The sequence below is a fragment of the Myotis nattereri genome, assembly GCF_964212035.1.
Source record: "Myotis nattereri genome assembly, chromosome: 1".
NCBI lineage: Eukaryota > Metazoa > Chordata > Mammalia > Chiroptera > Vespertilionidae > Myotis > Myotis nattereri.
This window is the reverse complement of record NC_138075.1, coordinates 154,375,340-154,389,318: the sequence shown is the minus strand read 5'-3', so window position 1 is coordinate 154,389,318 and position 13,979 is coordinate 154,375,340. Positions and strand designations below refer to the sequence as shown.

Sequence of the window (13,979 nt, the reverse complement as noted above, 5' to 3'; positions counted from 1 at the left end):
AGTCTGTAGTTTCTTTGGAAACCACACTTTTCCATGTAAAAACCTTTCATTAGAATCACTTCAAAGTTTACATAGTGACATTTTTAGACATTTTTATATATAAAGTAACTGACCTTTGTTCTGGCTCCCCATTTTAAACTTGGCTTATTAATTTGTGCCTTAGCATTAAACTATCAGTCTGCAATGAAATGGCTGCATTAATGTATTTATTACAAAGATATTAAGTTTTTCCCTCTTACAAGAAAATTTAAGAACAAATTTCTCTCACAATTACATTTTAAGACCTGCTTTGAATTCTTTTAATTATTACATATGACAAAAGAGAAAGTGATACCTAATCCATGCCACAAGGAAGCTTTTTGTTTTTGAAATTGCAACACCCCTAGATATACTCCATCTCAAACGCACTGTACACAGAACAGTCCTGTTCACTAAAGGTGGCTCACAAAGAAGCAGAAGATAACCACAGGGTGAAGCAGGTATTTGGACTGGTGAAGCCAGGCCTCAAGAATTGGGGTCTTAAATATTCTTTCTCCTAATGAGGGAGCAAGTGTACCCAAAGGTAATAAACAGAGTCTATTTCACCATGTCTTCACACAGAATATTAGCTAGGGATTTAGTTATTCAATTAAGTATCATTAAAATATTAAGAGAAAACAGAAAGTATGCCCCAGACACCTTTCTTATAATGAAAGTAGTAATTTTTTTTTTAATTATTAGTTAAGGTACAAATAATTAGTTAAGGTACAAATGGAAAGTAGTAATTTTTTAAAAAGGGACAAATTTAAAAACAAAATCCCAACTGAGTTAATCAATAAAAATAGAAGCTGGTTCTTTTGAAATATACTAGATAATCTTTTAGCAAATATAATCAAGAAAAAATTTAAATATCAGGAACAAAAAGAAGGATATTACTACAAATATAGGGGAAAGACTTCTAAAATTATCATACACTATTTATACTAGTAAATTTAAAAATGTAAGAATATAATTTATCAACACTAGTGTAAATGGAAGAAACATTGGAATAAACAAATTATGAGGAAAAAACGATTAGTCATAGTCCTACCCCTTCTCCTAAAAGACAATTCCCAGAGTTTTGTATTTTGGTTTTTGTTTGTTTTGTTTGTTTTTTGATAGAGAGGAAATATCAATTGATTGCCTCCCGTACCCACGCAGACCCGAACCAAATTGCAACATAAGCATGTGCTCTGACAAGGAATCGAACATGCAACCTTTTGGTGTATGGGACAATGCTCCAATCAACTGAGCAACACACCCAGGGCAAGTCACCAGTTTTATTATCAAGTTTTACTTTTCACTTATCAGATTATCAAAAATCCATAAGTTTGGTAATGAATTCTTTTGGGGAAGCTGTGGAAAACAAAATCAAAAGCAAAGCAAAAGGCCAGCAGAAAAATATATACTATGTTATTTAGCAAAGATTTATTTATACATTAAGACAGATAAGTCAATAGAATATAAAAATGGAAATTCACAATTCAGGAATTATGAATAGCCAATAAATACATTTCAAAGCACCTCCAATGTACAGATTTAAGAAGCCAAATAATCACAAGCAAGATAAGTACTACAGCAAAACAGCAGAAAACTAAAGACAAAGAGAAAAAGCAGCCATAGGAAGAGGTAGAGAGACTGATACCTGACTTTTCAATAGCAATAATGAAAATCGAAAGACAGAGGAATGAGATCTTCAATGAATAATAGAGAAAGCAGTAAAAATGTGGGAAATGTACTTAAGCACTGACTGTAAAACACAATAACAATTCTAATCAGGTCTCCCTCTGCTAAGAATATTTTTAAAAATCCTATATAGTAAAAGCATAATATGCAAATTGACCAAATGGTGGAATGACCAGTCAGTAAGGGGCGGGGCTGGTGAGCAGTCAGCACCAGGCCAGCCAAGGTGCTTGCCAGAAGGCAGAGGGAGGGGACAGCAATGGGGGGCGGTGTTGTGCAGCAGTGACCAGCTGCAGTGGAGGGGCAATGGAGGGGGGGGGGGGCAGGGCCAGCCGCCTGGTTGTTTCCCATAGGGGGAGGCCAGACTGTGGCTTAGGCCTGCTCCAGGAGCACAAATTTTTGTGCACAGGGCCTCTAGTTTAAATATATGATAGTAACACATAGTCATGAAGGGTTGAATGAAGTTCTCACAGATGCTCTTTAAGAGTGAATATGATGCTAAAGCTCTCTCAGAATACAGTAATCCCTAGATTTTGCATGCCTCAATTTAACATACTTCAAATTTAATGGTGTGGTTTGTATCTCATGTGAATAATTACTGTTAATTTAAAAATGCTTTTAACCAAGATTTGCTTATAAATAAATAGGGTTTTTTGTTATTATTTCATTGTTATTTTTTTTAAGCTTGTTTTATCTTTTTTATTTTTATTTTTTTTTCTCCAGTTATTTTTTTTAATTAAATCTTTATTGTTCAGATTATTACATTTGTTCCTCTTTTTTCCCCCCATAACTCCCCTCCTCCCAGTTCCCGCCCCACCCTCCGCCCTCACTCCCCACCCACTGTCTTCATCCATAGGTGCACGATTTTTGTCCAGTCTCTTCCCGAATCTCCCACACCCCTTCCCCCCCCCAAGAATAGTCAGTCCATTCCCTTTCTATGTCCCTGATTCTATTATGATCACCAATTATTTATTCACTTGATTCTTAGATTCACTTGATAGAGGCATGCTTGTTGTTCATAATTTGTATCTTTACCTTTTTCTTCTTCTTCCTCTTCTTAAAGGATACCTTTCAGCATTTCATATAATACTGGTTTGGTGGTGATGAACTCCTTTAGCTTTTCCTTATCTGTGAAGTTCTTTATCTGACCTTCAGTTCTGAATGATAGCTTTGCTGGATAAAGTAATCTTGGTTGTAGTTTCTTGGTATTCATCACTTTTCATTGTTATTTTTAACAAATTTTAGTAAATAGGCCATACTTGGAAAAAAACCACTGTAATAAGTTCACTGACATAACTAAATATTACGTATCTACAACTACAGTCTACGTAAATGTAAATCCAAGAGTCTCCACTTGTAAGCAATATTCAGTGAAAGATTAGCAAATGATTAGCACGTGATCACACTGCATCTCAGGAAATAATTGTGTCTGCTGTCTCACTGTGTGACTTTCTGCAGCAGTTTTTTAAAACTGATTTCAGAGAGGGAGAGGAACAGAAACATCAATGATGAGAGAAAATCACTGATTGCCTGCTTCCTGCATGCCCCCCACGTGACCTCCTGGTTCATAGGTCAACACTCAACCACTGAGCCAGCCAGGCATCTGCAGCAGTTTTAACTCCTGCTGGCCTGGTGTTCCAATGTGTGCTAAGCCACACCCTAGCTATGTGCATTTGTTTACTCTCAATGACGGTGAGTGCACACATTTAACTAGACACACAGAGTATAAATTTAAAATTACAGAATACATATAGAAAACTTTTTTTGATGAAATTAAGCTTTTCCACATAATTTTAATTACATAAACTTGTCTACATCTAATTTGTCAATTTTTTACCATATGCATTCAGAAAAACTACTTTATTATGTAACTAGAGGCCTGATTCACGAAGATTCGTGCAAGAATAGGCCTTCCTTCCCCTGGCTGCCAGCACCGCCTTTGCTCTGGCGGGAGCTGCCTTTCCGCCTTCCCATGCTGCCCAGAGGCCTGAAGTGGCTGGGGCAGTGTGGAACACCTGTGTTGTCGCCATGGTAAGAACACAATTGTCCCGTCCCCCGCAGCTCAGCGCCTGCATATGCAAATTAACCCGCCATTTTTGTTGGGTTAATTTGCATATTCACTCCTGGTTGGCTGGTAGGCGTCACAAAGGTATGGTCAATTTGCATCTTTCTCTTTTATTGGTGAAGATTTTTGGCTTTAATGGACACCCCTTGCCCAAATTAGTCCGTTATATCGAAGTTTTACTGTATTTTAAGTTTCAAGTTTTCACAGAAGTTATATTAACTTTTATGCTTCCTTGCTAATAAATACTAGGGTAAATGCCTCTTCATGGCAACAAATAAAAGGGAATTTGATTAGTTATCTAGTGCAGTGTCCAATGCCTCGTACATCCCAAGCCTCTAGTAAGGCAATTTGTAGAGTCACAGTGTCAGAACTGAAAAGAGCCTTAAAAAGAGGCTTTAGTATATGTGTTTTATTTTTTTTCATTTTTTTTTAATAACACAAAAAAAAGAATATTTGATAAAGATAATCACAAAGCCAAAAAAAAAAATTCAATGAGAAGATAATCCTAACTAATAAGCTACAGGCAAAATGAATTAACAGAAAGGGGGGAGGGGAAACCGGAACAAAAAAAATGCAATATTAGAAATAAAAAAGGAGATATAATTACACAAGCTTCAGACACTGATAGTAAGAGGGCACTTTTAACAACTCTGTGCCAATAAATACTGAAAATTTAGACAATATGGACAGAGTCCTACAAAAATCTAACTTACGACGACTGACAAAATTAAAAAAAAAAAAAGCCTTAACCAGTTTGGCTCAGTGGATAGAGTGTCGGCCTGCGGACTCAAGGGTCACTCCCAGGTCCGATTCTGGTCAGGGTCTGTACTTTGGTTGTGGGCACATACCCAGTAGGGAGTATGCAGGAGGCAGCTGATTGATGTTTCCCTCCCATTGATGTTTCTAACTTTCTATCCCTCTCCCTTCCTCTCTGTAAAAAAAAAAGTCAATAAAATATATTGAAAATAAAAAATGAGTCATACTGTACCCATTAAAGACATTACATCATCACTAGTCAAAATCTGCTGCTAGCAGAACTTCAGACCTAAATGAATTCAATGGTAATTACTACCACAACTGATTAGCTACAAGAGAAAAATTTCAATTATATTTATATTCCAAACTACACACAAGTAACAATTTCAATAATTCCAAATATACAGACATGAAATAAAAAAATTTTTAAATCCAGAACTTCTCATAAAAAAAAAAAACCACCATAGAGAAAAGATATTTGCAACCAACTTCATATACTTTAACCAAAACAATATGCTGCAACAGATTGAATGCAGAAGCAGAAGAGACTAGTTAAAGATATTTGCAAAAATGTAAAACAGAGCCACTCTTGTCACTAATATTTTTTGTTTTGGAAAATAGTTATTTTTCATTAAAATATTATTATGTTAAGGTGTAATGGATTTATTTTTATTATTGGTGTAAATATACCAAAAGATGCTAGATTCACTTAAAACTGGCTAGTTTTAATGTCTAATATGATATAATCCACAGAAACAACAGGTCTTTGGGGTCCTCAATAATTTTTAAAAGTGTAAAGGAGGCCTGAGCCCAAAAAGTTTCTGAATTACTCAACTATGGGCACATGTTTAATGTTTAACAAAAGTAATTTACAGAATATACAGTATGGTTCTATTTAAATAAAGTTGAAAACAGATAAAAGTAAACAGTACAATAAAACTATAAAGGAAGGCAATGGAGTAATTAACACAAAATTCAGAATGACCATGGTGATGGGGCAGTATTTGGAATACTTTGCTTCTAGGGAGAGGCCCATGCTAAAGGCTTCTAAGGTACTTGCAGTGTTCCATTAATCTGAGTACACATATAATTGTATATTTCACAACAAAAATTGTAATATAAGAAACAAGGAGACATACCTATTCTCTTAGAAGGAAAAACTCAAAGGATGTCTCTTCTCAAATTAATCTATGAATTCAATGCAATTCAATATCCCAACAAGATTTTCTATAGAACTTGAAAAGATGATTCTAAATTTCATCTGGAAGAAATATGCAAAAGAAGCGCCCAAAACTTTTTTCAAAAGAAAGCATCAAAATATGTTATAAAGTTATAATAATTAAAACAGTGTGGTAACAGATATATAGGTCAAAGAAGAGTTCAGAATCCCCTCGCCCCGCCCCCCCCCCCCAAATAAACAAGCAAAGAATATGACCTAGCCAAAAATGTTTAACTTTCTTGTTACCCAAGGAAGATAAAAATTAAATTAAATTAAATTAAAATATTATTTCAATTACTAGAAAATTAGTAAGATATTACAGAAATAAAGTTACCATCCAGTGCTGACTAGCAGAAAGATAAAAACACACCATTTGAGTGAATATAAAAGCTACAATCACCTGAGGGCCAGTTAACAGTATTATTATCCAGCATTATCATAGGGAATCAATTCTACAGAAATATTATCATGAGCATATAAAGCATTGTTTATAATAGCAAAAAAGATAATCACTGCAGCATTGTTATGGAGAAAAAACTTGAAAATAACAAACAGTTCATAAAGGGATGAAAGATTGATTTGATAGATGCCACATCTACTTAATTATACTAGATAGGTATCATACCGCATTTATTTATCAAATGGCTATGTCTTAAGCAAGTCTTTCGGTAATGCAGATTTTAATTCATTTAAGCAACCATGTTTGGATTACAGGAGATGCTCATAATACAGCTTTTAAAGAGAACTGGTAATATCCGCCCAGCCATGGTGGAACCATGAACCAAGAGGTCAGGGTTTCATTCCCAGTCAGGGCACAGGCCCGAGCTGAGGGCTCCATCCCCAGTAGGGGGCATGCAGGAGGCGGCCCATCGATGATTCTCTCATCATTGATGTTTCTCTCTCTCCCTTCCTCTCTGAAATCAATAAAAATAATTTTTTGTTTTTTAAAGAGAGAACCTGGTAACGTTTGGGCAAATATCCTGAAAACACTGCTCTTTTGTCTTTCTAAAATAATTGTGTACAGTCACTTTTTTTCTTTAGTCTGGGTTATTTACTTATGTACTGAACATACTGCATAGCGCTATCTAGTTCCAGAAGGCAGTTTTTCAATACAAGAGTATTCTTACACTATCACGGAGTACCTGCTTTGTTATAAACCTCCTGAGTAGGCTTACTACCAATCTCAGATCCTGTAATATTAAATATCATATACACACCCTTTTTCCAGGAAAACATTGTGGGCCCTTAGATCACTAATATAACTACAATAACACCATAAACTTGTACAACACCTAAGTTTTACCTTACAGGGATAATAAAGAAGGGTCAGGGAGGTATATTTAAATTTTTGGATTTCAGACAAACGGTGGTTACATTAAACCTGAGAATTTTCAACGTATCTTCTTCAAATTATGAGGTTAATCTGCCAAGTTCTCCCACAAAATGCGGCTTGGTGCCACCCTCAGATAAACAGCTGGGTTGCATGTACCAACCTATTAAGACGCTACTTCGGTTGTTTGCTAAATAACTCTCCCCATGGACAGACGTCTTCCTTTGACACCTACTACTTTAAATAAGAAAGGGCCACACACTGCCATGAGGTCTCCACAGAAAGCACGCGTGGTTCCGAGTTTACAGAGAACCTTTGGAAAATGACTTAACAGCCAGTCCAAACCAAATAAGCAAAGTTTTAAGGGTTTACTATAATGCCCATAAAGATGAAACTGTCCTCTAACAAGCAACTCAGAGGAAATGCTTATACCGTTCCAGACTTTCTGCCTCAAAAAGGGGAAAGGTAAACTCTGAAACCCCATCTATACCAACTTATAAAATGCTGACTTCCTAGAAACAAATTAGGATGACACTGAGAATGGCCGCAAGTGGTAAAAAGGGGGAGACGTTTAAAAAGCAGCGAAGCAAACACGACTCTGTAAACTCCATCCCCTCCTACCCCACTCACCCTAGAGCAGGGCAAATAGGTATGAGTGCGTTAGTCATTAATCATTCACAAAACGCATGCAAATGCAACTTAAAATTTTTAAATTGCAATAGCTAAGCCACAAACGCCCAAGCAACTGCGCCATGCACCGTAGCCAGGTGTCTAGAAGGTCCACAAACCCAAGCGTCCACACGGCGGGAGTTTTACCTGTCCTTTGTGTCGCCGCCGCTCCCGAGATTCTGGGATTCTTCTTCAATGTCTTCCCCATGCTTGTATATGTTTTTTCCGCTCCTCACACACGCGCTTCCTTTCTCTCGATCCCTCCCAGCCACATGTGACAGATATTTTCGGACCTTGTTAATAAGCCGCTTTCTTTGTCTCCTTCCCGGCAAGGGAGCCTTTGAGTCTCCTTTCAGCGGGATTCCCCTCCTCCCGGACAGCCAATGGCCCCTCGACTCCCGGGTTAGCACCAGCCCGTCAGAGGCGCGCGGGACCCTCCACGTCGCAGCCCGTCTCTCTATCCGCCCTCGTGCTTCAGGAGGACGGCCCTGGCCTTGCAGCGCTGGCCCGATGCGCAGGCGGGTGGGACGCGGCCCGGCGTCCAGGCTCGGAGCCCCCAGGCCCCGCCGCGCTAGTCAGCCAAGCGTCGCCCCTCCCTCAGAGGATCCCAGAAAGGAACCGATCCCCGAGACGCCCCGCGACCTAAGGGAACAAGTCGAGTCTCGGAGACGGCGCGGGCCACCGGAAGTAAAACCTCACGGCCTCAGGAAGGGGGGCGGGGAAGAGAAAGTGAAAATTGAACTGCGGCGTACTTACTGAAGGTAGAAGCCAATCACTGAGAGAAGAAGACGCGCAGGCGCAGGCTGGGACCGACGTCCACGCGGCGCTTGCTTTTCGCCTCTGCGCAGGCGCCGTGATGCAGAGCGCTCCGGGATTGGACCGTGGCGCGCACAGCGTGCGGGCGGGTCTTCTCGCGGGGCTTGAGTGTCGTCCATTGCGGAGGCGCCCCTGTGACGGGCTGAGGGAGTCAGTTTCCCTACGGTGTGGTGTCTTTGCGTCTTCTTCGTTGCTCCCTGAAGCTGACCCTGTGAGGCTTGTTTTATCTTGCTAGAAAGTGACATTTACAAAATCTAGTCCTTGTAATTTAATAAATGTTAAATCTATGTAATATTTGTTTACGTGGTTGTTGCTTAGGAAAACACCTCTATAAGTTTATAATCTGCAGAGAGCCAAAGGGACTACAAATAGAACTCATTCTACACGTGATACCATGAAACAGGCCCTGTGCCACATGTTGGGTGTAGAAGTATTCATTAAATGGCATCTCTTCCTGTTTACTGTGGCCAGGTGCTTAATTAGGCACACACAACAAAAACAGAATTTCATTGCACAAGGCTGCTGTGAAACCAAGCTGGCGATGTTGAAGGATGGGGTTGGAGGCTGGAGGCACAGATACAAGACCTCACTGAAAAGGACATTCCGCGTCAAACTTCAATGATAAAAACAGACCAAACTAGTCCTTGGAAGATGTGGAGGAAGAGCTTTTCAAGCAAAAGGACAAAAGCGCAAAGTCCCTAGAAGTGAAATTGTGTTCAGGAACTGAAGAAGGTTGGCTGTAGAAGCAGAGAATAAGATAGATATTTTGAAATACACAAAACCAAAATATACAATTCTATGCCTTATAACTTATGAAACCACCAACCTGGTCAAGAAATTGGACATTGCCAAAACCCCAGACGCTCTCTCTTGTGCCACCTCCCAATTAATACCCAACTCCCTTCCCTATCATCAAACCAAACCACTACTCTAACTTCCATGGTAATGCCTTCCTTAACTTTTTAATTTTTTTAGTATATTTGTATTGATTACAGAAAGGAAGAGAGAGAGAGAGAGAGAGAGAGAGAGAGAGAGAGAGAGAGATGATGAGAATCACTGATTGGCTGCCTCCTGCATGCCCCCTACTGGGGATAGAGCCCCAAACCCAGGCATGTCCCCTGTGGGAATCAAATGGTGACCTCCTGGTTCCTAAGTCCACGCTCAACCACTGAGCCACACAGGCTGGGCTATTCCTTACCTTTCTTAATCGGTTTTGTGGACCCTGAGAAAGAAGGTACCTACTGGTTCCTGAGAAGGACTCCTGGTAGCTTAACCAGGCTTACATTTTAAAAAAGCAAAAATATTTTAAAAGCTTAACAGCCTTTTCCACGTGGGGTCTCTCATGCAAACTGCACTTCAGGGAGAAGCTTGCACTGAACCACCTGCCTGCACTGTGTTTCTGCCATCTGAGCTAACCCTTATATAGGAGTTCCTGGAATCCTACTTCAACCAACAGGACTGAGGCTTTCTCCATCCAATAGGAGCTTTGTAGCTATATGTCTATCAGCTTCTTCATCCTCAGTTAGAGTGGCTCTATTCTGACCAAAATCATGACAGGAAGGGGAGCAGCGGAGAGAAAGTGAAAGTGTACCAATCAAGCTGTGAAGATTTGGAGTCCTCATTTGCATAAGGACAGATCAATCAGGGACTGGGAGTAGAATCTTCTGTCTGTAAGTCAGCTTCTCTCTGGCTCTGGGAAGGCACTTTCTCTTTCCAATGAAGGCTGTTTCCCTGGCTGAGCTGAAACACTGAACATCTTTGTCCGAGTAGAAGGAAGCAGACCAGGGAGGAGCAGAACAGAGCTATCTAGCTGCAGAGAGGCCTGGTCCCAGGGCTGCCTCACAGCTGTGCTGTGCAACAATTTAGTTGTTTTGCATTGAATCAAGTTTCCTTCTTCATCACACCCCAAATTGGGGATTCCTGTTGGGGTTGAACGGGCACCAATGAGCGTCAGTTGACAGTTTTCTGCATAATTGTATATCCCTAAACTTTATCAGTTAGTGGTTTCAAATTTATGTAAATTGAATGATTTCGTGCTTGATTTCTTTGGGGTAAATTCGGAGACTCATAATTTTGTGTGTACTTATTCTTTCATTTTCATTAGTATACAGGTTATCTCTCACTTGCAAATGGTTTGCATTTTGTCACTTCACTTTTATAAAAGACATTAGTACCTGTTTTCACACACACAAAAAAGCCATTAGTGTACTAACGTAGCAGGGTGAAATATCATGATGTTTTGCAAAGTGGGGGATTCTCTTCACTTCTAACCATTTCGGCTTATAAAAGGTTCCACAAGGAACACTCTACTCTTTCAGTGGGGTAAATCTCTACATGTAAGTGTGGATATAGCACATTTTCTTTTTCCATTGTACTGTTGAAAGGCATTGGGTTTTTTCCAGTTTTGGGAAATTATGAACAATGCTGCTTGAACATTCTTATTCATATATCTTAGTACACACATGCATCATTTCTGTTGGGTGTATGGCATGTTGATATCCTGGACATGATAACTTGGATTTTTATTTCAACAAAGATTTCTTTTCTTCCCCCTTCCATGGTTGGCCAAACTTACTTCTCTACCCCATTGATTTGCTTTTGGCCATGTGAATTTTTTGACGGATAGAATATGAGCAGACATGATATGAACAGGAGTCTTAAGGGTCCATGTATAGTTTGATTTGGCTCTTGAGTTCAGATGATGCACATGAGAAGACCACGTGTCATGTGCCATTCCCCTCCAGTGTGGGCTCTCAGAACAAACATATTTGGAGCAAATGGGAATGCAATCCCATTTTATATTAGCAGAATTTTAGATAGCCAAAGATCAATGAGTATGAGAATTAATGCTGTTGTCATAAGCCACTAATTTTGGGGTAATTTATTATGCAGAATTATTGTGGCAATAAAGAAAGCATATGTTAAACTTTAATAGATAATGCCAAACTTTTTGCAAATTGGTTTTACCAAGTTACTTTTCCACAAGCAATGTATGAAAATTCTAATTGCTCTATATGTTTGCCAACACTTTTTTATTTTAGCTATTCTGGGGACTGTTATGGTTTGAATTTGCATTGCTTCCAACTTTTTTCTGTTTTAAATATGTTTTGCTTATTCTCTTTTAAATTTCTGTATAAATTTTAGATTAAGCTTATAATTTCTACCTAAAAAACAACAACTGCTAGGATTCTGTTTGGGATTGATTTAAATATATAGTTCAATTTGAGAAGAATTAACATCTTAATATTCTATCTTCAAATTCATGAATATGATCTCTCTAGATCTTTAAAAATTTATCTGAGCAATGTTTTTAGTTTTCAGTGTATGGGTCTTGCACACATTATCTTTTTGTCTTGGTGATATTTAAAAGTTTTAATTTACAATGGTTTGTTGCTAGTATATAGAAATAAAATTGACTTTTCTATTTTAACCTTATATCCTGCAACTTGCTAAACTCACATATTAGATCTCATAGCTATTTCTGTATTTTTTTCTTTAATCCTCAGTGGATATTTTTTCCACTGACTTCTAGAAAAAGTGGAAGGGAAGGAGGAGGATGAGTAGGAGGAGGAGAAAGAAACATTGATTGGTTGGCTCCCACACGCACCTCTACCAGGGCTGGGGAACCTGCAATTGAGGTACATGCACTTGACCTGAAATTAAACCTGTGACCCTTCCTTCTGCAGGCCCAACGCCCTAACTACTGAGCCAAACTGGCCAGGGCTGTGTTCTTTTTTTCTAAGACAAACATGTTGATTGCAAATAAAAATACTTTTTTGTTGTTTCAAATCATATGTGTGTGCACTGGACACTCCTGCAATGGTGCACATGGATCACATATCTGCAGTGCTGGATGTGAATTACTCTCCCACTGGGAAAGAGGTTGTGTCCGCTAGTTTTGATAAATCTATTCCTGTGGACAAAAGTAGAAGTGGGGAAATAAAACAAAGAGATACAACATGTTATCTATGTAAAATGGACTGCTGACAGCCAGTACATTATATGTGGGTCTGATGAAATGAATATTCATCTATGGAGAGCGAATGTGTCTGAAAAATATGGTATGCTTACATCACGAGAACAGGTAGCCAAAGATTATAACTAGAAATCAAAGAAGAAATTTCAACATCATCCTCATATAAAATGTATTGCTCGTCACTGACATCTACCAAAAATCCACCTACAGCCAGATTCAAGAACAGCGCATCATGAAAGAAGCTTGTTGACAAAGGAAGTGAATGGTATCAAAGAGCAAGACTGGATCTGTGTCAATCATGTCAGAGAAGAAGAAGCAGCTCATAGTAGCAGTTGTGAAATAATATTTGGTATTCCTACCAATACTGATGTGTAATTATTTGTTACATTTTGATTTGCAAACTTTATAAATAAAAATATAGTTAATCCTTGAACAACTGGCCAGAGCCACTTAAATACCACATTTTAAAAAATAAACATACAATTGGCCCTTCGTATTCCCGGGTTGTGCAACCATGGATTTAGCCAACCTTGGACCATAACAGTATTTTCTATCCAAGGTTGGGAATCTGTGAATGCGGAGGGCCAACTGAAGTTATAGGTGGGTCTAAAAAAAGAAGGTTCTTTTCAAATTGAATTTAGAGAGAGAGAGAGAGAGAGAGAGAGAGAGAGAGAGAGAGAGAGAGAGAGAAAGATTGGTGTGAGAGAGAAATATCAGTTGGTTGCCTCTTATATGCATCTTACTTGGAATGGAACCTGAAACCTGGGTATGGGCTCTGACTGGAAATTGAACCAGCAACCTTTGTTGCACAGAGGACATTCAACCAACTGAGCTACACAGGCCAAGGGTATATGTAGATTTTTGACTGCTCAGGGGGTGGGTCCCCCTAATTCCCAAGTTGTTCAAGGGCCAGCTGTGCAGGTTGTAGTATAATGAGCAGTTATACTAGTGTAGAGCTTTATTATTGCTCATTTTAGCTTCCCTGAAAAATTATATTTAAAAGGTGGCCTGGTTGATAAGACTATCCAACATTATATCCTTCATCTGCTTCCTTATTTCATTGAAGAATACAGAGTATTTAAGACCAACCTCTCTTGTGTTACCTTTAACACATTGTATGCGGGAAACATATTTATACGTTTTTCGTTGACTGGTAGTAGAGCGGCGCAGGACACGTATTAATACATTTTTTATAGACTAGCAGTAGAATGCGGGTAACGTATAAATACGTAAACTAAAGTTATTGTAATTTTACTGAACGTTGCCATTTGCGCAAAAAATTAGCAAAAATGGCCCGCGCCACCTGTTAGCGCGCAATAAAAACTACCCACAAACAATGTGTTAATATTACTTTGGTTAATTTATTGCAATAATCCTTTCTAGGATTTCACATAACATGTAGAAGAATTATGTCAGTACATTTTTCAATTGAATTTATTTTCTGTGT

At 38.7% G+C, this 13,979-nt stretch overlaps 1 protein-coding gene across 1 annotated transcript in view; it reads right to left on the bottom strand.

Moving 5' to 3' along the window:
- TASOR2 (transcription activation suppressor family member 2) overlaps window positions 1-7,948 on the bottom strand; it is a gene marked incomplete at its 5' end in the record, with an annotated part of 91,448 nt that extends 83,500 nt beyond the window's left edge. The window contains 1 exon segment of the mRNA XM_081091037.1: window positions 7,888-7,948. Within this exon segment, the coding sequence (XP_080947163.1) occupies window positions 7,888-7,948 (61 nt within the window).
- Between the last annotated feature and the right edge of the window lie 6,031 nt (window positions 7,949-13,979).